This window comes from Canis lupus, chromosome 18, assembly GCF_011100685.1.
Source record: "Canis lupus familiaris isolate Mischka breed German Shepherd chromosome 18, alternate assembly UU_Cfam_GSD_1.0, whole genome shotgun sequence".
NCBI classification, from domain to species: Eukaryota; Metazoa; Chordata; class Mammalia; order Carnivora; family Canidae; genus Canis; species Canis lupus.
In genome coordinates, this window is record NC_049239.1 from 17,695,085 (window position 1) to 17,721,397 (window position 26,313).

The 26,313-nt window shown below is 40.7% G+C and overlaps 1 protein-coding gene across 1 annotated transcript in view; it reads right to left on the minus strand.

Annotated features, from left to right (window-relative positions):
• The window catches only part of GSAP (gamma-secretase activating protein), an 83,944-nt gene that overhangs the window by 8,753 nt on the left and 48,878 nt on the right, over positions 1 to 26,313 (minus strand). Inside the window, 11 exon segments of the mRNA XM_038562789.1 lie at positions 960 to 1,051; positions 1,526 to 1,596; positions 3,607 to 3,653; positions 3,656 to 3,701; positions 6,825 to 6,886; positions 9,255 to 9,286; positions 9,954 to 10,012; positions 10,850 to 10,978; positions 21,761 to 21,814; positions 24,524 to 24,606; positions 25,150 to 25,219. Coding sequence (XP_038418717.1) covers positions 960 to 1,051; positions 1,526 to 1,596; positions 3,607 to 3,653; positions 3,656 to 3,701; positions 6,825 to 6,886; positions 9,255 to 9,286; positions 9,954 to 10,012; positions 10,850 to 10,978; positions 21,761 to 21,814; positions 24,524 to 24,606; positions 25,150 to 25,219 — 745 coding nt within the window.

Sequence of the window (26,313 nt, forward strand, 5' to 3'; positions counted from 1 at the left end):
GAGTAAAGGAATGAATTACTGATAGATGATGGGATAAATGTATATGAGTAAGTTAAATTAAGTTGGCTGATAAACATTATGTAGTGATAGTTATCATAAAGTTTAGCACTCATCAGAATATGTACATAATGGGGGCATCTGGGTGGCTCAGTCCATTAAGCATCTGCCTTTGGCTCAGGTCATGATCCCAGTGATGGGCTCTCTGCTCAGCAGGAAGCCTTCTTCTCCCTCTCCCTCTTCCTGCTGTTCCACCTGCTTATGCATTCTTTCTCTGTAAATAAATAAATAAAATCTTAAAAAAAAAAAGAATATATATGTAATGAACACAAGGCAGACAGGAGCTTATTGTTTCTTAAAATGAATACATGTTACCAACTAGATTTCTGTTACTTTTGTAACTGCTCTACTTTCTAGCACAGTATATGGAATGTAATAAAAAAAAATCAACCAATGTTTGTTTATTGAGTGAACAAATGACCAATCAAATAAATGACTACATACATGTGCCAAGGGTGTTTTGAGGCCTGACTTGGTCCTGTTTCAAAATCCTAAGGGTGATTTTTAGCTTCTTAGCACATAAAAATCAGCTATTTTCTAACAGCCAGACCCACTTCCTCCTGAGTGTTAACTTTCTCAATCAGATAAACTAAGCCTGCAGACATCAGGGAAAGATCTCCCTGAATCAGCTCCACTGGTTCAAAATATCCTTGCAAGCTGCATAGAGACCAGCTTCAGCTCCCTGAAGTTAGTGACAAGTCACAGTATAATTTAATAATGAGGGGTGATTTGGTCTGCAGAGACCAACGTCAGGCCCATCTCTCACACTGACACCAGACACACAATTTCTCAAACACAGAAAGTCTCATCCTTAAATCAGTAATGTTGCCAAAATCTGGGGACCATGGTGAAGAAGAAAGAACACATTTCTTACAACAAAGGACAAAAGAGCCAAGACTTACCAGGAGGCAGAGGTAAAAACAAACTCATGGTAGCTTCCAGAATCCTGGTCATGATGTGAAAGACTGTAAATTCAGCAGCACTGGCCCGCCTGCTGACAGGTAAAAACAACAGAATCGCCATCAGCCAAGGGGTTCATCTCTAAAACTCCGTTTGTCTAAGCAGTGGCTCTGAATAGCACATAGAGATGGAATTCATGCTAATTATGAAAGGCTAGGCCCTGCTGAAAGCTTCATGAGTATGATGGCAACCATCAGCCTAATGCCTAGAATCTAACCAGACAGTAGGCGCATAAATGATAAATTGTATTAACCTAAATTCCCCTTCCCTGCAGTCCTGAGATCACGTGCCCCTCCTCCCCATCAACCATATGCCAGGGAAAGAGGACCTGTAAAGTAACTGGGCCACTCCTTTAAATGATGAGTACAGAACTAAGACAGTGTCAGGGCTGGTGACAACTGTTTTCAGTTGTTAACTTCTGAAAAAGCTTTGCCAAAATGGGCAGCAATTAGAGTTGTTTTAGCCCTTTGTACACCTTGATAAAAGAGAATGAGAAATACTTGCGTACAAGTGGAGAACCCAGGGGTGAAGATGATGTGTCCTCCAGCTGGTTTCTAGTATTTGGCAAATGAGATCCAGCTGGAGGATAAAGACAGTCTGTTAACCTTTGCCCGTTCCCTCTCCCTCCGGGGTCCCTACAGCGAGCCCTCCACAGGCCTGACAGGCATGTTCAGGGTGGCTGGCATTCAGCTTGCGCCTGGACACAGAACCAGCCTTTCTGCAGCCAATTCAGAGGTTGTGGAATCCAAAATGGAAAGACTGAAAATGTGCACCAGAGCCTAACAGAGTCCCTTCTGTCTATGCAGGCAGTGCCCCAGCTGAGCTTCCCCAGCCTGGTCAACAGGCCCTCGGTCACAGGCCCTCTGCCAGCAGTGAAGGCCAAGTACAACTGGATTTGCTCTTGGACTGTTCCATGACACAGGCCCACAGCTGACAATGAGGAGAAAGGAGACACAGAACAGAATGGAGGTCCCGAGCATCAACTATGGAGTGCGACCAGTTTCAAGTCTGGGTCATGCATTTGACTAGTTTGTCAGCAACAGAGCAGTCTCCCTGGGGCTGTCACCAGCCATGGATCCCATGTCCTGCAAGTGTAGCCAAGGCCAGGGGGCAAATCAGAAAGGATCTCCATATAGGCACAGATAAAAATAATTAGTTCTCAACGACACAGATTCTCTGTGTCTCTTTGGCTGAAGTCTCGTGCTGCAGCAACTTCTTGCATTTGTTTCAGAAAGCCTGTCGGGCCACTCTCCTGTGAGGACCAGGGGACATGGCTGCTTGCTGCTGGGCAGGAGCACGCACATCTGGCCTCCATCAGTCACTGCTAAGTCAGGAAATCAGGGTACTGAGTTTTCTGGGGCTACATCTCTACCACTTCTGGTCGCATTGCTTCTAGTGGTTAATACAGACTAGTGTTAAAACTTTTATGGGTTTAGCTACAGGGAAGAATGATGCGTGAACAAAAATCTTTAACACTTTGCAAAGTGAAATTTAAAGTCAACAGAAAGAAAGGTGGTGGACATGTTAAATACTTGTGTTATTAAGGGACAGGGAAAGCAAGTTAATACCAGCATGGAGAAGATAAAGGCCACATTCATAAGGTGAGCTCCTCGGTACGGTTCTACTACGAAGAATTATTATTTAGGGAAGTTTCAATGCCTCACTTGTAAACATCAATTTGTGAGAATACCAACCTCTCCTAATGTATTAAAAATTGTGAAATTCTAAACATATTGTTTAAAAACAGACACTAATGACTGTAATAAAGGCAGAAAACTTTAAAATTAAACATGAAATCCAGCCAGGGCCATATCTAATACATTTAATCTTCCAGAGTTTAATGCAAAAACGTATGTTCACACATTGGTCATTTGCATACTGGTCTTACCCCAAATGGGAGGAATGGAGTGTTCTTTCTCTTTCTATGAATTTAAATACTTTAGGAAATTGTCTAGCATATTATTTCTAGCTTCTAAGTAGGGTCAGGCCTCAGCTCCATATGCTTTCTGAGAGACTCAAGACCACCTCAAAATCGGTCTAGCCATAGCATTTCTGTTTATACATGGACTGGTGCTATTAATTGGGATCACACAATTCCAACAGGTGGCTACCTGGTGGATGAGCTACCAATCTCACCAGCAGACTCTAATGTGGTAGTATTTACACAATTAAGCAAGAATCTGGCCTAATTGGGCTGTTGGCACTCATTAAGAATTTCAGTTCAAGTTCTCTCATGTCTTCACCAGCCTCCATGTATAGAAATCATTACTGATAGTTTAATAAGGAGCTGAAAGTTGCTAAGAGGCACGTGAGCATTTGGCAACCATGCTGAGCTCATCACAGCTCCATGCTTCCGTGAACATATAGATCACTATTTGAAGGGAGTGTAATAAACCACTTTCATAACCAAGTCCCCCTTGTTTTTTGGTTCTTTTTTCCCTTTGTTCAATCTATAGCACCAAACACAGTGGTTTGAGGACAGAAAATCTGCAAAAACCTAATCTGAAAAACATACTGAGCCAAAAACTGGGAGCTACATACTAGGGGGGCTGGGGCAATGCAGGACAGAGAACAAAAAGCAAAACCAACCAGTTTTGAAATGTAGTCCAGAACCATCTGTTCAATTTTCTTCTTTCTATACCCTGTAGGTGTCTCAGGAGATGCTCTCTTAGCTCAGACACCATCTGAAAACAGGATACGGATTAGATACATCACAAACTACCCACTCACACCTGCTACTGTTTTAAACTAGATCTATTTATTAACAGTTTACCAATATGAAAAATACTGGACCTGAAGAGCCCATTGGTAGAAATGTATAACCCACAGTGTTACTTTAATGGGCATACATCAGGGACAACAACATTCCTCAAGAGGAACCGCTGATTCACCCAGAGCCCAGTGAGCAGCCGAGAGGCAGATTCCCAGCCCTGATGAGGATTCTCCAAAGAAGCCAAGGGAAGCCACTAACTTAGAAGTCAAGGGCTTTGGGATCTACCAAAGGGTTGAAGTCTACTGCTCCCAGCCCTGGAGCACTAACAGGAACAACCTGAATGATGAACTATGTTGATGCAGGTGTAGTGGGGAGAGGCATGCTTTGAGGCATTGGAAAGATAGAGGCAGGAGTAAAAATGAAATGCATCAGGTACCCCTCTGTGCAGGGGCTCTAGGCATTCGGCATAGCCCCCCGACATACAAAAGTAATGAAATTATTGATTCCATCACCTCTAAACAGGCTTGTATACCTACTCTGTTTTTTGTTTTTTTTTTAAGATTTTATTTATTTACTCATAGAGACAGAGAGAGAGAGGCAGAGACACAGGCAGAGGGAGAAGCAGGCTCCATGCAGAGAGCCTGATGTGGGACTCCATCCAGGGTCTCCAGGATCATGCCCTGGGCTGCAGGCGGCGCTAAACTGCTGCGCCACCGGGGCTACCCTACCTACTCTGTTCTGATCTTTCTTGGAGCTCACCCATCAGTGTAGCATCCCAGCCCTCCTCACCTTTTGCTGTTTTGTCTCCTTTTTTCCTCCTCCCTTTTGCCTAAATGCCCTCCTCAGCTGGAGGCTCTCCTGGGTGGAACGATCTTTGCACCAATAAACTCCATGGAAATTATACAACTGACCTCATGTGTGCACATATCTTCTATTTTGGCAGATTTACACATATGACACCCGGAGCAAAACTTAGCCCATGGCATTCTGGGCCATGTGTTAGTTAGGTATAAAACTTTAAAAATTTTTAAAGATTATTGCATGCTTTGTCATGCTTTTCAATTTTTCTGTAACAACCATAAAGATGAAATTTTAAATCACTCATAATCCTATCATCTGTGGTAACATTTTGGATTTTTTATTCCCCTTTTTTCCCAGTGTGCACACTTATTTCAATGTTTTCTAATTTGCTTTTTTTCATAAAAAAATGACATAGTTTATGTCATTAAATTTCTTTACCACACTGGTTGTAAGGGCTACACAGTATTCAGATTTTATGAAAGTACTAAAATTGAATTGGATATTCTTATTCTCATATGGAATACTTCTTATACTATTGTAAACAGTACTAAAAAAAACCTCTTGTATATGATTTGTTTGCCATATCCCCAATTATTTTCTCAAGCTAAATTCCTAGAAATGGAACTTGTTGGGTCACGTATGTAAGGTTTTAGAGATACTTCCGAAATGCCTCCTGCTGTGGTTATACTAGTTTTCAACTGCATTGCATGGGGCTGCCGAATTCCCTGTACAATGAACTTTGCTAGCGTGAGTTTTAAATTTTTGACAATCTGATATGCAAGCACACACGCATATAATTTTTTTATTAGATTCCTTAATCCATCTGGTATTTCTGTTGGTTTGTGGTATAAGGTGGTGGTATTTGGAATAGGAGGACTCCAACTGTCTTCCAAATAGCCAGCCATTGATTGATTAAAAATTATTTCTTTCCAGTAATTTTTAAATGCCTAACTTATCATACACTAAAGATTCAAATTTAAACTAGAGACTCCTGATTCTGTATTTTGTACAAGCACCATATTGTTTCAATTACTGTAGGTCAATAACACACTTGGCCATCTGATAATGTTAGTTCCACTCCTCTGGTCAACCATCAGAGAAATTTCATTGGCTTTTTGGTTGTGATTTTATTAAGCCTAGATGCTAAGGATTTGGAAATGGAATAGTTTTTCATTAACTTTTCTAACTAGTTAATCCTAATAAAAAATAAATTTAGAATCAGCAGCTTATTTACTAATTGCTTAATATTTTCCATTTCCCCAGGTGATTATTTTGTTTATTGCATTGGACAATCATAGCATCTTATTTTACTTTTGCTTCTTATCACACTGTATAGAATTTCCAGACAATGTAAAATTTTAGTGAAAATAGCAAGAATCTTTGACTTCTTTTTTTTTTTTTTGAGAGAGAGAGTGTGTGTGGGCAGGAGTGGGGGAAAGGGAGAGAATCTTAAGCAGGCTCCATCCATGCCCAGTATAGAGCTCAAGATGGGGCTTAATCTCAGAACCCTGAGAACATGACCTGGGCCAAAATCAAGAGTTGGACATTTAACCAACTAAGCCACCCAGGTACCCCTCGAGATAATATTTGATATATTTTTAAATTATTTTATGGTTATTGTATTTTCAAGGATTTCTACTTCTTCTTGGCTCAAGTTTGGTATTTCTATTTATCAAGGAAACTTTAACTGGAATTTTCAAATGTGTGAATATGTATTTATACATATTTTAAAAATTTCTATATTTAAGGTAATAGATTATCCCATTCCTAAGCCTGCACAGTATTAAAAATATTTTATTACACTTTCCATATGTCTCTTGAATCAGTGTTTTAAAAAATAGATTTTGGATTTATTTACCAATTCTGCTCTCCCATTCATTTATTTTGATTTATCTCTCTTTGGTCTTCCTTGTAGTAGGACTTCTTGAGAAAGAATACTTTATTCTGTTGTATTTTAAACCCCAAACACAAATGCCACAGAGACATTGTTCTTGTCTTTCCTTGTTTTAAACACTCAGTGCTGTGCATTTCCTTATGATGTTTTGTAATTATATATTCTGGGTGGTGACTGATTCATCTACATCTCTCCCACCAGACTATAACTTGTAAATGTGCAGAAATCATATCAGTGTTGCTTAACACTGAACACACAGGGCCTACAGTGGCTGGTAATGGCTATGCATTAAAAGAGTGAATGAAAAATAAGATCAATGTGAGAAGCACAATCTAGCCCTTTCCCCTTCTCTTGAATCCTGTTGTTTCCCAGCACCCAAGTGGCCCACAGACCACTTACCAGCCCTATAAGCAGCCTCTGGTGATAGTCTTCCTCCTGGAAGAGGGGTGTTAATCTTGGCTCTGAAATTAAACAAAACAAGAGTCAAGCAGAGTGATTTTTGGAAAATGGGCTAGAAGAAGAGAAATAAGCCTGGGTTTCCCTTCTCTGAGTTATTGGGAAAATAGACCATTTTGCTGATGGGATGAAATTTTTCATTAAATGTGTGGCCTATTCCTACAAGCCAAACTTATCAGTCAGATGATACACAGAAAGCTCTACTCTAACAGACTAAGAGAGAAAGAAAACAAGGAACCCATTTCCCAACACCAACAGGCTCTGGCTTTGAATTCTCTTTAACACGAAAGCTCACCACTGTCTAAGAATCTGTTTCACTGGAGTCAGAGACACTTGGGCCTTCTTTTAACCCCACAGGGGCCATAAACACAGGGACAGGGACTTAGTGGAAGGATTACATCACTGCCTTCTTTGGGACCCCCTGATAGTTTAATGACTTTGGGAGTCATTGAACTGAGGGGGATCTGTCAATTACTGTAGCAAATAATATTAATTGACACAGGTTATCCAACTAAAAAGGTAACCAGATCAAGAGGAAAAGTGACATGGAAGGTGAAATCCGATGATTTGCACTACACCAGCAGACTGGAGGGGCAGGCAAACACAGTCTTGTTGGCAGATGTGCCCTAACACTCACTCTAACAGCACCTTCGTGCCCTGCTCCTCCTCTCCTGGAGCACCTGAGGCACACAGCCATCAAGAGAGCAGAACTGCCCTGGTCAGTAGGCTGACCACCCTGGATAGGCCAGCACAGATGCCTCTCGACTCCTCAGGATAAATCCAACCTGGATCCTAAACAACCTTCTTGATTAAGATGAAGCAATTCAAAACTTGATGCCAGCAGCCCTGAATTTCACACAGATTGTTCTGTTTCTGTTAATGATGACGTTCTTCCTAGGACACAGTGCAAGCAAAGCATGTGAGAGGAAGGGACAAGTTCCCAAAGTACACCCAGAGAGAGTGACTGGCCACAGGATGCAAACAGGCTGGGAGTACAGGAGCAAGAGCTCCAACAGGGACAGGAGTGACGGATACAACAAAAGCTTCAACAAACAGCAACATTTCCCATGTTGCAAAATTCCTAGCGGAGCAAGAAGGGCGAGCCTGAATCAGGCACATCCACAGCCTGGCTGCCAGGCAGGACTCCTGCCTGCTGCTCCTGCCGGTGGTGGAACCCCTGGCTTCAGGCACGGATGGTCTGCTAACACAGGCAGAGGCTGCTTCCCTCTGGGCTGTGCAGTGAGCACAGGCTCTGGCGGCCTGGGCTGGATCACAAGGTCACTGTCAGGGTTCACGTGAGCTGTGTGCACAGCTGCAGGATGCACCACAATGCACTGTATAAAATAATTTCCGTTAGGATCGCCCAACATATACCTAAACATCCAAGCCTATAAAACAAAAGTGGGATATCAAACTAACAGCTTTTTAAGTGGAGGCTGACCTTTATGAAGCATGAAAGAGTTCCAGTGACAAAAACCACAAAAAAAAGCTGTACCTAGATACGCTTAAAATTCTCTTCCCCCAGTTGCACCTGGCAGGGTGTTTATCAAGACTTACCTCGGATGTCACTCCTTCTGGAAAGCCTCTTCTAACCTTGCTCTCTTCCCCAACCATCCCCACTCCTGACCCAATCCCTCCCCCATTGTGGTTCTATAACACCTGTCACCTGGTTTAGAAATGGTGCGTTTGCATTTCTTCCTCACACGTTAATGACAAAGCAGCCACCTCAGGCATCTCTTGTGCCAAACACTGTAACAGGCACTATAAACATTACCCCATTTGCTCTCATTTTCCCCCTCACCTTGCCCTGAAAAGGATAATACACAAAATGAATACATGGCTCACCCACGAGTACACTGTCAGCATGTGGCTAGAACTGGATCTGAAGCCAAGTTCTGTCTGGCTCCAAGCCCATGCTCTTCCCCCAAAACCACAAAGCTTATCCAGAGACTCCTATCTTTGTACTCCTATGATCTAGCCCAGTGAGTGCCCAAACATTAACCAAAATCAAAGACCCTTGTGTGATTAGATGGCTGGAAAGAAAGCAGCACTAAGCTAGGGGAACTGCAGAAGGGCATCCTGTGGGTATAGCTACAGGGCATGGTAATTAGATCAAGCCTATGAAGAAAAATAACGAAAACCAAACAGCCAACACTCAGGGACTCTTCCAGCAAAAGCACATTCAGCAGCTGTCCCTAAAGGTCCTGGTACCAAGACAGACATGGAAAAAGCTGGTTGGATAGATAGTAAAGGGTGCTGTCTTCATTACACTATCGGGCGTGATTTTCTTGCCAACACGGGGGTAGGAAACACAGTGTTACAAACCAAACACTGACTGAAATCCAGAAGGCTTTATTACAGGTCTTTTCTTACCCAAATTCCTTGCTTCTAGGTTAGAAATCACCCTACAAAGAAATTAGCCAACGTTATTCACATAGGAAGATTTTTTTTTTAAAAGCCACAATACCATACAAAGATATCCTCCATAAAACCACTGCAGAAACTGTTTTCAGGTGGCTGAAAACCTCAAACACTTTAATCAACTTGACAAAAGCCACATTAGGCAATTATAAAATCTCAAAACCCTTTAGCACAAACAATGACAACAATTTAGAACAATCGTAGCTCTCAGTTATTGGAAATAATGGGAACAGAAAATAGAACAAGGTTGGAATGGGGCCTGTACTTGTAGCACTCCGAGATGACTCATCTGTCCTGAAAATGGGCTTTCAAAATAAGAGCCAGCTCATCAGCCCACTAACGCTTTTTAAATGAACCTATTGTCTCTACCCTCCAAAGTGCTCACTTAGTAAGAGCTCTCTTTGCCACTTATCGCTTATATTTCATCCACCCTCAGGATGCAAGTCTATGGCGTTTAACATATACAATTTTCCCACTAGAAACTCTAGCACCAAACTCAAGAATAGGGCCCAGGTGGCTGCATTCATTAAGCTGATGGCATCATTTTATTGAGGATACTCAACAAAAGTAAACTACTTCCATGAAAGGTATCCAAAAAAGTAACTGCAAAAAATAGCCATCTTGTAGGTACTAATCCCTAATTTTACTTACTTCATTGCATTATCAAAAATATTCCTCACATATACCATGGACCTTCTTCTTCCGGTTTTCTAGAAGAGAGAACATGTCAGAGGTGTAGAAGATAGAGGTTTTGTGGGTGACATTTTTCATACCAAGGACATAATACAATATAGTAAAGAATTTTGGAAAAAAGAAATATACTTTCCAAGTAATCAAAATACATAAGGTTCTTAAAAATTAGTTAAAAAACATTTTATTCTGAAATTATTATGGATTTATATAGGAAGTAGCAAATCAACTATACAGTGTTGTGTTACATACATTAACACTACTACCGAGAGATCTCATGGACTCTTCACCTAATCTCCCCCCATGTTTATATCTTATATAAATGATGATAGTACAACATCAAAAATTAGAAGATAGATATTGCTGGAATGAGTGTAGAGCCCTATGTCATTTCATCATGTACATAGATTCATGTGCCACAATATACCACAACAATCAAGATATAGAACTGTTTCATCCTCCCAAAGATCTCCCTTGTGCTGCCCTCTTTGTAGTCAGTCCCAGCCACTCTTCTTTCAATCAGCCCTAACCCCTGGCAACCACTAATTTGGGAAGACTGGGTTTATTTAAACCAATTTTTAACTATACAAATAATGCAAGAACACAGATAAGACCTGGATGTTAGTCTCACTTCTACTATGAACATGCTGTGTGTGTCCCTTAACTTCTGTGCACTTGATTCTCCTCAAGAGAAGAGAGATCAGAGAAGCACTGTGGTCTTCTTGCAACAGTGCAAAAGAGTCTGGCAATTAGGGAGAGTGCTGCAAATTTAAGCCACCCTTAGAACTTAAGGGCATCACCTCATCTAACGCTCTGTACTTTTGCTTCTTGCTTTATTCTCATGAATCCACACAAACCTCTTCTGAGATCAGGCTGTGCCATTCTCTCTTGACCATGCTGTTGTTATAGAGCAAGCATGGTTTGGAGCACTTAACATATTCCAGGTTGGAGTTCAGTTTTTCCCAGTAGCCCTTAAAGCTGTGGACCTGCAGAAGACAAAAAAACATTGGTGAGCTTGACAAGCAGGGCCTGTGGCCCCAACCAACCAGCGAGAACCACTCAGCCTTGCTGCAAAGCCAGGCTCGCCTTACTTCCTCAGCTCATATAGGGTAGCATTTCTGAGTGAATTCTTCCCGCAAAAGATGGCATTCTCCTCCTGCAGGAATTCTAAAATAGTAAGACTTATGGAGTCTTGCTTTCCCCATTTCCTTTTCTTCTCCTTTAATAGAGAACTACTGCTCACTTTCCAAAACCTGTATGAATCACCTAGGTTAAGGCTATGTTGGGAAGCCTGCTTTAAACTCCGTGTTGTACTAAACACATAAAATTGTTTCCTCTCCAGACACCCACTTTTCTGACTTAGGTTGTACTAACAATGCTATATTCAGAGAAAGTTCATAAGACTTACAGCACAGGAATAGCCTTACTTACTGCTAAGCTTATCTACTACCAAAAGATGTCTTTCTGAACCGAGGAATCAGAAAGGTGGAGTGAACTAGTTTCACATTTAGTCATAAAATATTCCAAAACTCCAAAACAGAATTTGCTGGCGTTCTATCTAGGTCCTTGACATATTGCTATAATTGAAGCAATAAAGTATCCATTACATTTGTTTTTAAATAAAAGGCAATTCTAATGCTTTTTTTTTAATATTGAAGAATGGGTTGACACAAATAGTTTTAATTTTTTAATATAAGATTTATTTATTTAAGAGAAAGAATGCATGAGAGTGGAAAGAGGGGCAGAGGGAGAGGGAGAGAGTGGATCTCAAGCAGACTCCCTGCTAGCACGAAGCCTGATGCTGGGCTCGAGCCCATGACCCTCAGATCATTACCTGAGCTGAAACCAAGAGTCAGATGCTTAATCAACTGAGCCACCTGGGTGCCCCTATTTTTTAATTTTTAAAATTTAAATTGAAGTATACTTAACATACAATCCTGTATTGCAAGGGTACAATACGATGACTCAAGAATTCTATATATTATTCAATGCTCACAATACTGTAGTCACCATCTGTCACCAAAAAACATTATTACGATCTTATTAACTATATTCTCTCTGCTGTACTGTTCATCTCTAATAATTATTTTATAACTGGAAGTTAGTACCACTTAATACCCTTCATCTACTTCACCCATTCCTCCCCCCCACCCCCCACCAACACTCAGTTTGCCTCTGGCAACCACTAGTTTGTTCTCTGTAATTAAGAGTTTGGTTTGTCTCTTTTTAATTTATTTGTTTTGTTGCTTAAATTTTACACATAAGTGAAACCATATGGTCTTTGCCTTTCTCTGACTTATTTCACTTAGTACTATGCCTATAGGTCTTCCCATGTTGTAGCACATGCCAAGATCTCATTCTTTTTAATGACTGTGTAATATTCCTTTATATACATATACCGCCACTTCTTTATCCATTCATCTATGGATGGACACTTGGGTTGCTTCCATATCTTGGCTATTGTAAATAATGCTGCAATAAACATAAGGGTCCATATATCTTTTCAAATTAGTATTTTCTTTTTCTTCAAGTAAATAAATACCAAGTAGTAGAATTACTGGGTCATATGGTAATTCTAGTTTTAACTTTTTGAGGAACTTCCATACTGCTTTCTGAAATGGTCGTACCAATTTGCATTCTCACCAACAAAGCATGAAGATTCCTTTTTCTCTCATCCTCACCAACACTTGTTATTTTTTGTCTTTTTGATTCTAGCCACTCTGATAGGAGTGAGGTGAAATCTCACTGTGGTTTTGATTTGCATTTCCCTCATGGTTAGTACTGTTAAGCATCTTTCCATGTGTCTATTGGCCATCTGTACATCTTTTTTGGAGAAATGTCTATTCAGGTCCTCTGCCCATTTCTTAATCGGATCATTTGTTTTTTGGGTGTTGAGCTGTATAATTTTTTTATATATATTTTGGATGCTAACCTCTTATTGGATATATTATTTGCAAATATCTTCTCTCATTCCGTAGGTTGCCTTTTCATTTTGTTGGTGGTTTTCTTTGCTGTGCAAGAGCTTATTTTGATGTAGTCCCAGTAGTTCATTTTTGCTTTTGTTTCCCTTGCCTAAGGAGACATATCTAGAAAAAGGTTTCTATGGCTGATGTCAAAGGATATACTGACAAAAGTTGTTTTCTTAAATCAGTGAAGATAGATTTATGATATACTTTCTTGCCAAAATATACATATTTATAAAAGATTTGACTAGGGCCAGAAGTGCAATGTGTAGCCATAAAACAAAGTGAGCTAATGCCTAGTGTGGTAACAGATTTAGCTACATTGCAAAAAAAAAAAAAAAAAAAAAATTAAAAATATTTTATTTTAAATAAAATATGCCTCAATCGAGAAAAATGCCCTTATGTTAAATAATAGCACATTACCCAAACTGTTATAGAAAGGACAGTCCCCACTGGTTCAAAATGAATTTTGGAGTATCCGTAAATTACATAATATTAGCTTACATAATATTAGCTTGCTGTTTTAGAAGCCTGAAAGGCCCATCCAGCCAACATCCCTTCCACAGAGACAAGAAAAACTATTTCCAAGAAAAGGTCACTTCTAGGGGAAACTGGAACACTTGTGTCACATCACGGTCCCTGACTGACCTACCTCACTCACCTTTTCTTCCTCTTTTAACTTATTTATAATTAATGTACCTTTGTCCACCCTTTGGTCTTCCTTCTATTGAAAAAAATAATAATGAAAGCAAATTCTGCCAACATTTGGCAGTATTAAGTCCCTGACTGGAAGTCACTGCAGCTTTCTTGCTCTTCTACTCCTGGGTTAGGCACACTAACACAAAGCCTCGAAACTAATCAGTGTTGTGGTGACATCTAGTGGTTGGCTAAGATACCCGCTCGGCCTGCTTGGACAGCAGTCCCACGCTATGGTCGGTGACATCTTGTGAGGCCCAGGACATCTTGTGAGGGCACACTGGTTTCTGTCAGGGCGCCTCTTCCCCTCAGGCCAAATGTCACTGTACTGTCAGAAGATCCCATGTGTTCATGGGATCTTCTGCAGCTCCTAAGAAAAGATCTCTCCCAAGCTACCTTCTTCCTTCCCCTTCCACCCTATTAAAAAAAATTCCTTTTCTCAGTTGAGAATAAACAGATAAAACAAGTCCATGGCTGGACTTCAAAGGGGCTTATGAACCCACTGACTGTATGTAAAATGGAGTGAGTTGTGGGACATTTCTGGGGACAAGGTCTACAGCTTGCACCAGTGTTTAAAGGAATTCATAACCTAAAATAGCCCAAACACCTGAGTTAGAAGGAAAAGGCTCTGAGTTTAAAGAATAAACAAAAACCACTTATATTTAAATAAGAAGCACTGTTAACCAAAAGTCCTGGAATTATTTTACTATAAACCTGTAGGTCTTTCAAGGTCACTGGGCCGGATGTTATAACACAGATGAAAACAATTAGTGGCATATGTCACTACATGGAAATCTATGAGGTGAGTGATATAATTTTTTTCAGTTATGAAAATTCTCGGAGGTCACTGTAAATTGGAAGGCCTCTTTGGAAGCCTGAGTAATAGATAAGACCCAGGGTTCGAAAGTGGACTTGAGTAAGTGAAAGACATGGAGAGGATGTTTCAGATGGGTCACTTAGGGAGTGAGCAAAGTGACAAGAATGCAGATCGTGGATTTAGATCAGCGACAGAGCATTGGAGAAAGCAACACGAGAACTTCATGCTCTGCCTCTAGCACGTGACTCCCAAGCTCAGCAAACACCTGGCTGGCATCCCCTGGACACTGGGCTGCGGTGGGTTGAGCAGCCCTAGCGCTCAGTCGGGGCAGAGGACGCTGCTGGAGCATGCCCAGGTGATCTCCCTCGCCCACCCACCCCCACAGGTTTCCTTCATCTACCGCCTCGCCTCTGGTTCACAGGCTGATGGAGAACTAGCTGTCTGAAAACCTGTGATTGTGATTGTGTTGCTAATTAACAGGAGGCAGGGTTAAGGAGGAGGTCGGAGCCGATCTAGGATGATCTCCAGCGTCAGAGTAACACGGGCATGCTCGTTAACCCAGGGAATTAAAGCAGCTCCAAGATAAAATTTTAGATGCTTTGACATAGAATGCGGGGAAGGGGGGATCCCTGGGTGACGCAGCGGTTTGGCGCCTGCCTGAGACCCAGGATCGAATCCCACGTCAGGCTCCCGGTGCATGGAGCCTGCTTCTCCCTGATCCTATGTCGGGCTCCCTGCATGGAGCCTGCTTCTCCCTCTGCCTGTGTCTCTGTCTCTGTGTGTGTGTGTGTGTCTCTCATGAATAAATAAATAAAATTAAAAAAGAAAAGAAAAATACTCATAAATTTAGCTACTTCTGGGAGATCCTGGTGTTAGAAGCCATCAGATTTTCAAGGAAGCCCCAGAAGTATTTTCCTGCATGAGGAGGAGTTAAAAAGCTTGATTTTGAAAGAAGGGAAATTATCCCAAGTCTCTTCTTGAAAAATAGGGGCGCCTGGCTGGGTCAGTTGGTGGAGCCTGCAACTCTTGATCTCAGGGTAGTGAGTTCGAGCCCCATGTTGGGGTGTGGAGATTACTTTCAAAAAAAAAAAATCTCATTTTGTCTCTAAGGAAGACATGAAAATAATTACCAAACAAAACCCATAAAAACTATTAATTGAAGAAAAGGACTAGAGGGTTACATTAAGGGATTGTTCCCCATTTATGATTTGGATTGCTAGTTGATTTGGGGAGATTTAAAAAAAAAAAAAAAGCCCTGTGGTACTGGCTCATCTGCAAATTCCTGCCAGGAAAAAAAAGACATCTGCCTTTCATTTCTAAAAAGCCCTCTGGCTTTGGTCCTGCATCTGCTGATTAATCCTCATCTTCTTAGAGGAGAAGAGGCCAACTCAGAAAACCTTGACTCTCCACACCAGGGCTCAACTAGCAAAACTAGAGCATCACTTCATTTGGCTGTCCAACGGATTCCATCTCAGTATCAACTTTTATTTGCAGCCCAGAGAAACACAGTGACCCACTAACCTTGAGCACAGATAGAATAAAATAGAAACCCTTGTGTGTCCATAAACTAGCAAAGCACCATACTAAGCCAAAATGCTCTGAACAGACCATCAGATCCATACAGAGGACCAGTGACTGGAACTCCTGAGACTTCCTGCAAAGGGGACTGCATGTTGTGAGTGCCAGTTCTCCTATTTATAAATTAACTTCCTCTTTCTTTCCCACATCTAGAAAAATGCAGTTCTCTTCTTTGCCCAGCTGAGTAGTTCTCTCAGCCATTTTTAATGGGCTGCATTTTTAATGTAATCACTAAGTATGACTCTAAACTATTTCATAACCAGCACATGCCCTAAGAAAGCCAGGAGGAACATATTTCTCTCCTTTCAACCTTAAGCATTAAACAGTATATCTGCAACCAAACCTATGAAGAACAGCAGCACAGCCTAGTGGCTGGCTCTGTTCCTCAATTTCATCATCTGAGATGTAAACTGAAGGCGCACCCCCCATCTCTGTAGATATGACAGAAATAAAAACACCAGCCTGATGCTCTGTTTCTAAGCAGTAATATTTCTTTGTAGCATTGTAAAATTATGTTTGACAATATTAATTGAACTTGCTATACCTCACCGTTCCAGGAGATATTTTGCATAGGAAAAAACTCTTCTTTTTCTTCTACAACAATCTACTCACTGAAGACTCCACTTCTGGTCACCAATTGTGTGAGTTTCCTCCCCTACATCCATCACTTCTCCAACACCACTTGGGTGTCTTACAATTTAACTCAATTCTGACACTACCTACCAAGAAGCAGCACTGGATCCCAAAAGCTGCCTATAAATTAGAGGTTCCCAAGACCTCCTCCTCGGGTTTGATAATTCACTGGAGTAGCTCACAGAACTCAAGAAAACAGTTTACTTATTATATATTGGTTTATCGTAAAAGGATACAACTAAGGAACCGCCAGATGAAGAGATGGATAGGAGCAGGCATGGGGGAAAGGGCTGTTTCCAAGGGCTCCTCAGGCATAGCACCCTCCCACACCTTCACTGGTCATCCATCTCAGGAGCTATCCAAACTCCTTCAGTAAGAGTTCTTTATGGAGGCTCCATTACGCAAGCAGAATAAATTAAATCATTGGCCACTGGTCACTGAACTCAATCTCTAGCCACTCTCCCTTACCTCTGGAGGTGAGAGGAGGGCAGGCAGTGAAAGTTCCAACCTTCTACAGGGTTGGTTCTTTATGCAACCAGCCCACAGCCTAGGTGCTTTCCAAAAAACCATCTCATTAACATAACTCAGGTGTAACTGAAAGGGGCTTGATATGAATAACAAAAGACATTCTTTTCACCGGTTTGCTCCGGAGCTATTTCAGAAACTGGGAACAAACGCTAAATATAACAAAATATATCCCTATAGCTCTTATCACTTAGGAAATGACCAGGATTTTAGGAACTCTGTCCTAGGAATCACGGATGGAGACCAAATGTCTAGTATTTCTAGTTATATCACAGTATCACCTATGTACAAACTGAACTTTGCAAAATCAATTTCCCACATAACCAATTGACATTATCTGGGACACACAGTTATCAAAGCGACACCCATCACTTTTAAAAATTGTAAGCTATTACATTGTAATTTTGTTGATACTCTGGATCCCCAACCTTTAGATGATGGTGGTTGTCTGTATTGGGAGGGTCAAGGAAAAAAGTTGTTTCTATTTCCTTAAGCAATTAATTATACTCTTGTCCAATTAAAATAGTATTCTTAAGACACTTTTTAAGTGAAGAAGCATAATTAAATAAACAAGTCTCTGAATGGAGAAGAGCCCAGGTGCCCATGATCGTTTTCCCAATTGCTCAGGGGGCACTGAGAGCCCTCCCCATAGATACTTGCAGTAACACGATCGAGTTTGAGTGGACAGAACTGGGAAGGGCATAGAAGTCTTTCTGGTCTTCCCAGTCTCTGAGTCAGTTAATCTAAACAAATGACGAAAAGGTTTCCTTATTTTATAAAAAGAAACTAAGGATGTCTGGGTTAAAAAATACTTTGGTAAAAATACTCCATTTCTCCATTTGTGGTATGCTCATTCACCTATATCTTTATGTTCAAATAGGTTATTGTCTCTATATACTTTTCAATCTTTTTGTGCTTCCTGTGGTTGGACAGTTTTAATAGTTTCTCTTCTCACCATAACATCAAGGGTAATTTTAAGCCTTTAATGAAAATTGCCACCTCCCTGGAGAAAACCATGTTTTATGAAGGGTTAAAATCATTGGTAGGGGATGCCTGGGTGGCTCAGCGGTTGAGCATCTGCCTTTGGCACAGGTCATGATCCTGGGGTCCTGGGATCAAGTCCCACATTGGGCTCCTTGCATGGAGCCTGCTTCTCCCTCTGCCTGTGTCTCGCTGTCTCTCTGGGTCTCTCATGAATAAATAAATAACATCTTTAAAAAATAAAATCATTTGTAGGAAGGTCACTCTTGATAACACTGCTTTTAGGGCAAGGACCTTGTTTCAATATACTATTCAGGTAATTGTTTAAAGCTCTCTGGGAAACAATTTTATAATGTAAGGAAGCCTCTTGCATTTCAGGTGATAAAACTTCTAATTTAACTGGTTTATGCACGTTAAATGACATAGTCCTAGTTAAGTCCTATGTAAAGTACTGCACAGGAGAATTACTTGCAGAGAGAGCCGGAAGAAAATGCTTATCTAGTTTCACTTTGCCCTTCCCTCTCCGGACTCCTTATCACATTAGTCATCTACCAAGGAGAATGGAAGCAAGTGTGGTGAGAGTAAATAGAGGTCCCTTGGGCCTCGTGGAAAGTCTGGCAGCAAGCACACATTCATTTGAAAGGTAACTTGTGATTCAGGTCATAGGTAGTCAGAGCCAACTCCTGTAGCTGAATAAGCATGTTGAGAACAGTCCTATAACTGGGGCTGGGGGGGGGGGGGAGCAGAGGGTGGCATGTGCCTCTGCAAGCAGGTCCATCGCAATATAATTAAGCTGGGACTTGGGGCAGAAGAAGTAGGTCAAAGGCAGCAGCTTCTAGTGAGGGCTATTGTGCAAACAGAAGTGGGGAAACAAACGAGAAAGATCAGAGCCAGGTGTCCTGTGTCCCCCGTGCTGAGTGACCAGGGCTGGGCTGGGGACTGGCCTAACCAAATCTAGTACCATTTCCTCCAAAGCCCAAGGCCCATCCCAGCAGGACCTTTGCTCCCCTGCCTGTCCATCGTATGTGCGTGGACAGGGTTGTGAAGAGATCTACGGCTCGAACTTGCGCTACGTAACCCTTCCTACCAGCATGTAGGCACATGTGGAGCAGAGAGCGATCTCCGAAGCAGGTTTGGGGATGGTTAATGGGAAACATCTGTCTGCAGGGCCAGATGCTAAAGATAATTAGGGGAGAGGAGAAAAAAGGAGATGGCAGGGTGACTATCAAAGAAAAAAACATGAATATAAAAACAACATTTTACACACAGAAATAGAAAAAAGAAAAGTGCAAAAATAAGCTACTTTGTTCTGAAGGAAAGCCAAGTCATATTCTTAGAATAAGCCAATGGGTAAAAAATTAAGAGAACCTTCACATCACTCCTTTACGCTTTTTTTTAAAAAAAGATTTTATTTATTTATTCACGAGAGACACAGAGAGAGAGAGAGAGAGAGAGAGAGAGGCAGAGACACAGGCAGAGGGAGAAGCAGGCTCCATGCAGGGAGCCCGACGTGGGACTCAATCTCCAGACCTGGGATCACACCCTGAGCCAAAGGCAGACGCTCACCTGCTGAGCCACCCAGCTGTCCCAATTTTTAAATGAAAATATACAATGGTGAAAAGGTTATAGTAAAACTGAAACTCATAAAAACCTTGTAAGTTAATCACAACTTTTTTTTTGAATACCAATTTGGCAATAACAATCAAAAGTTTTAAAATTGTCATAGTCTTCGCCCAGTAAAACTCCTGGACATTTAACCTTGGAGGAATAAACCAAATATAGACATTACATAGACATCACATATATCTATGTAAAAATATTCACTGCAACATTATTTTTAATAGCAATTTTTTTAATGCGGGCTGGAGACAGAGTAAATGTCTCGAAACAGAAAAATGATTCATTAGGACACAATAACCCAGCAGAATCTTATGGAGCCATGAGAGGTCATAACTACAAAGTTCACATAGTAGCAGCACGAAAAATGATATAATTGGCAATCTTTACTAAATATCTCTGGATGGTTGTCATTACTAGGTAAAATATTACAAAGGCCAGGAGGAAACGGGGGTGGGTGGGGGAGCTGAAAGTTGATCTGTCAGGAACTGTAGAATTATGGGTGACATTACTTTCTCTTTAAAATTTTCTTCACTGGCTTATTGTGTGTCCATCAAACATATTATGGGTTTGGTAGGGCTAGTGATAAGAGCAGAAACCATACAATGAAAAGATGGAGGCTCTTAAGAACTTTTTCAGCTTTTTTTTTTTTTTTTTTAAGATTTTATTTATTTGAGAGAGAGCAGGAGCAGGAAGGAAAGGAAGAAGCAGGCTCCCTGCTGAGCAAGGAGCTCCATATGGAGCTCAATCCCAGGACCCTGAGATCATGACCTGAGCAGAAGGCAGACGCTTAACCGGCTGAGTCACCCAGGTGCCCTAGAATTTTTTCAGCTATTAATCAAACCTTTCTTTTCCCTTCATCCTCCTCCCTTTGGAGAGCTCCACAGTGGTCTCAGGCTGGGGCCTAGAACCATCACTTGTCAGCCTCCTTGCAGGACGCTTCTTAGGCCTGAAAGCCAGAACTGCTAAACCTACCCCAGTTGGCCCTCTCTCATTGCCCATGCACCACCATGACCTCAGCCTTACGGGTTTCAGCTTTTCCCCAGCTGCCCAGGCCTCACCTGCCCTTCATGGATCCAAAAGCATCAAATGTAAATAAAAGAGCGGCAGTGCAGCGAGCTGCCTGCTGCCAAAAGTTGAGATTTCCCACTACACACCAAGCTATAATTAACAGGAGGTGATGCCAAAAACAACAAAGGAGCTTCAAGGAAACTGCTAAAACACTCTCCAGTTTTTAACTACATACACATTCTTTTCTACTCACCCACCCTTTTCTATTCTCCCTATTGTACTAAGAAACTCTTCTGAAACCACCAGATTACAGAAAGACACTAATCGCTACTGCTTAGTGGCAGGAAGGAGGTGTGCAGAAGCTTCACAGAGACCACATACAGAGAGACAACATAGGTCACTTTTGAAAAACAGAAAAGTTGTTCTTAGAACCAGAAGGAAATTAGATAATCCCAGCCCAGGTTACTTAATGGGTTTCAGACTGTGTGTGTATTTGTGCGTGCGTGCGTGCATGTTGAGAGGATACAAATGAAGTAAGAAGCAGCTACCAGGTCCTCTAAGGACAATCTACAAGAACCCCTCCAGTGTGAACTGGTTTGAGGCGGCATGGAAAAGACGAGTTCTGTACGGTTTCGGTTGATCCCCATCATTCTCTATCTTCAGAAAACTTCCCTCTCCAAAGAGTATTCCTTTTTTTTTTTTTTTTCCAAAGAGTATTCCTAAAAAATTGCCATAATATCATCCTCAGTTACTACTCAACCCCCGAGGAAGGATTTTTTAGAGAACTAACCCTGTCCCTTACCCCCCAACCTCCCTTGACCGTTTGCAAGCCCTTTGGGAACCACCATGATACTCGAGGCAGCAGAGCTGGAACTCCAGTCAGGTGTGGAAGCCAGCAAGGAAGCCATATGCACGGTGTGCTTTTGTCCTTCTCTGCAAGGACTTACCTTCATGAAAGGCAATGTGATCTCTTCTGTCACAAGGGTTATTCCAGGAATTTCCTATGGTGGGGGAAAAACACACACACATGACTGCTAAATGTATCAAGCACCACAAGCTTGAGCCTCCAGGAAGTGTTTTCTGCACAGACAGAAGCTGAGGGCAGCTCCCAGTTTGCTAACCTCTACTTTAAATAAACTTTGGGGTTTATAAATAACAGGGAACACAACCCATCTCTTGCGTTGGGAAGGGAAATATTCTTTAAAGTTATGATTACAATAGAGGACAGTGTCTCTGAAGGAAAGGAGAAGCCTATTAGGAATACAGAGCAAATAATATATTATTTACACATTTCCATTTAAAAACAAATGAGGCAAACTACATTTGCACCATCAAATAAGGGATACATGTTCCTTCCTTATTTTATTGCTTCTTCCTCCCTCTTCTTTTTTTGCTTAAATGTATTATGTTATAGTTGGCCCCTGTCTTGCTAGAAGGAACCAAAATTGTCCTTCATTCAGTTATTTTGGAAGTGTACTTCTATATCAGTTGTGTAGACTAGCCTCTCAACTAGTGAAAAAAAAGAAGATATATGAGAAAATAATTCAGAAGGTGTTATGTAGAAATAAAATCTAGTGACATCAGAGAGGGAGAAAAACCATGACAGATGCTTAACTACAGGAAAGAATCTGAGGGCCACTAAAGGGGAGTTTGGTGGGTGGATAGGGTAACTGGCTGATGGGAATTAGGAGGGCACATGATGTAATGAGCTCTGTGTATTATACACAACTGATGAATTACTGAACACTACATCTGAAACTAATGATGTACTATGTGTTGGTTAATTGAATTTAGATTTAAAAAAAGAAAATCTGGTATTTGTTTAGAACTTAAATGTACTAGATTTTTACTGATACACAATGTTCCTGTGGAAAGGAGCACCACAGCAATGGAGAAATAAATTTCCAGAATATTAAAAAAAACTGAGTTGTCCACTGTGATCACAGAAAGCCTGTGTTGAGAATGCATTTTGTGTTTCACTTATCACTACTTGGTAAGAGAAGATAATTCAAAAAAGTATTAAAATTTCACTACAGCTTTAGGTTATAAAGGGCATCTTAAGATAGGTATAACAAGGGACACCCGGGTGGCTCAGTAGTTGTGTGCTTGCCTTTGGCTCAGGGAGTGATCCCAGGTCCCGGGATTGAGTTCTGCATCGGGCTCCCTGCATGGAGCCTGCTTCTCCCTCTGCCTGGGTCTGTGTCTATGTCTCTGCCTCTCTCTCTCTCTCTCTCTGTCTCCTGAATAAATAAACTCATCAAAAAAAAAAAAAAAAAGTAACCTACTCCAACCACTTGAAGTTTAGAGCAACATGGTTAACCCTAAAATAAGCTCAGTATAAGTATAACCCTAAAATAAGCTCAGTATATGGTGGTTATAACTGTGGGTTGTTTCTATTACACTCTCACAGGACTTCCTGACATCACTCTCTCTGTCTATAATAGCTCCTCCGCCCCAGTCATGAGAAATGCGAAAGTGAGGAATTGCCTGTCAAGATGAGCCTCTCACAGGACATCCAGTTAACATGTGCTCCATCTTTAAACACAACTCTGGGAACTAGGGGGGTTCCCAGTTCTCACCTCCCAGACACAGACATGGAGGATGATAGGGTTGGGTGGTGAGGGAAGGACACAGAGAAGAGCATTTCCTGACTCCTCGTGGCTTAACCTGCAAACTTCCTGCCACATCACCATAGAGGCTGCATGTATATTCACATGAGTTTTCAAAGCAAAGAGTGAGGGCTCAGAGAAAAACCAGCTCACCTTTCCCTTGTTATTCTACAGTGAGGCAAGAAAACTTCATAACTCATAACAGTTAAAGGCAGAAGGGCTTTTAGGAAAACACTACCCTTGTGCATACCGAACATTCAGAAACAAATCAGACATATCTGACTATTTAGATAGTCTAAATACAAAATGGGCAAGTGTCACAATTTATCCCAGTACGTACTCTCCCATGTCTGTGTTACTAGAATTCAATTTATTTTTCTAAATGCCTTTTTGATACAAACCTCTGCCTTGAGACTAAGCATATAGTTCTAACATTTAAATAGGAAAGAAGAAACCTTTTTCAGGGACAGCTGGTACATGATTTTCACTTTCTGATCCAACAAATATCAGTTTACTATACCACGCTCAAGAGAAAATAAACAATATGTTAGCTCAGCACTCTCAACTGAAAAATAGGAAGGATGGACCAGAAGGAGGAAAAGATTGAGGGCAGTGAATTTGCTTGAGATTACTAACTTTCACTGATCTTGCAGCTCTACCATTATTACAGATTTTCCTTATGAGGCTCGGAAAAGGGGTCAATCTACTTAGTAAATAGAACAGCTTACAATGACAGCAGTGGTCTGGCCATTTCTCATTTATAAAAACCTAAAGAATATTTTAATCTACTCCAGTAGCTAAAAAAAAATTAAAATGCCATTTGAAGATGACTTATTAAATCAGAGGCTTATTTCTGCTTAGCAGTAAGAAGAGTAACACATATTCAGTACTTTCTCCTTTGATTCTTCTATTTTATATAAATACCTTTGGCTAACAGCAAAGATTCACTATTGTTTTGCTGCCAGAAAACTCCAACTCAGATCCTTATCAGTCAACACAAATCAAATCACAGCCATGGGTACTGTGACAGGGATGTCCTACAACTTACCCATGACTGTGAATCAATTTTAGTTACATAAAGAATACAAAGCGTTAACTTACTGTATTCCAAGTGAGCACTGAGGAATACGGCAAAAGTTTATCTATGTTACTTGTCTCTGGATATATGCTCCAATATGAAGAAGCTGGTAGATATTTGAAAGAAAAAAAAAGACATGGTTTAATAAGAAGAATAAGGCAGTAGACACTGCAATTCATCAAAAACAATCAACCCCCCAAAAAGGTTTTATTGCCTTATCCTCCTTTTGAACATATTCAAAAGGCTAACTTTATGGTTCTACCTTATGAAATGTTCAGGTTCTGATCTTTACAATGAGAATAATTTTTAAAAAATTACTTGGCATTTCTGCCTAACCCAAAGTGACATTATACCATTATACACAGAACTAGCCAACACAAGAAGTTTTTATATCTTGCCAGGGGGGAAGAAAATCACTAATAAGGTTAGCGAATCAAGATCATATTGAATCTCATCAGTCTCTGAACTGTCGTAGCTTCTCACAAGACCACGAGAGAATGAAATTTAATTAGCTGCTGACTGAAATAGAGTAGGGAAAAAAAAGCTTCTAACCAACATTTTGACAGATTGAGGCATTATCAATTTGCTGTTTTCCTTCCCGCAAAAGGGTCAAGGACTCAACTTAATATGCACCATCAGCAACACCTACCAATTATAAATTCCTGAATGAGGTCAAATGAATGGCAGGTGGAGATGTTCTCAGAAATCCACTGAATAATCTTTAAAAAGAAATAAGACGATTCTGTTGGTATTTACATCTGCACCCGGCCCCCACCATCAAAGAAGTACAAAATACACGTGAATCTTTTAAAATTCTGTATCTATTTTGGAACCATCGAAGAATACACTCACTTCTCTTCGAGACACGTAATGCAAGACTGTGGCTTAAGCAGTATTATAAATCGGGTCCATTTTACGTATCTTTTTTCATAAATGCCTTTGGTCGAAATCCAAATAAGCCTTCCACCCCTTGTTTATTTTTGCTAGGGTAGGTCATGTTATATAGCAAAGTACCAATATGAAGAGCTGTGGGATACAGAAGAAAGCCAAACCAAACCAAATCACAGCACAAAGCCTGAAGGCAGCAGGTCTGGGTTTGAATCCAGCTTAGACAACAGTGTGAACACTGTCACACCACTTAACCTTTGTGAACATCACTATGCAGTCCTCCCAAAGGCAAGCTGTAACAATTCTATCTCCACAACCATCCTCACCTGCTGGTGTACCGAAATTCCTTGTTCCCACTATAGAAATGAAGGATACTGCTACCAGTAAGTTGTTTTTATTTCAAAACCTATTCATGCTGGTTGTACTTATCTTCACAATTAGGTAATTTAATAAAATATCATCATAAGGGAGTGAAATATGGATGCAAAAAGAGTGTTGTTTGCTCAATAAAAGTTTAATGCTTTGGAAAGACTCAAAAGCATGTCTAAAACACTAAAAAAACTTCGTGTGAGACAACTGTAAAGATTAGAAAAAATTGCCCAATATATATGGATTATTTTGAAGGGATCTTTAAAAATATGGCTCTCAGGTTAAAAGAAGAAGAAAGTAGTAGGGTTAAGAAAAAAAGGAAGAAGAAACTAACAGGAACTAAGAGACAACACATTACTAGTAGTTTTATGTAAGAAAAATGATTTTGAACTCCAACCAGGTAATACACAAAGGAAGGGTCTTAATCTACGTCAAAAGAGATGTGAATAAATGTACTTTTTTTGTTTTAGGTTAAAATAAAATGTTTAAGGTATCTTTTCTTCAATTACCCAACCACCCATTGGTCCCAATCAATTCTAATGGGGGGGTTTCTCCA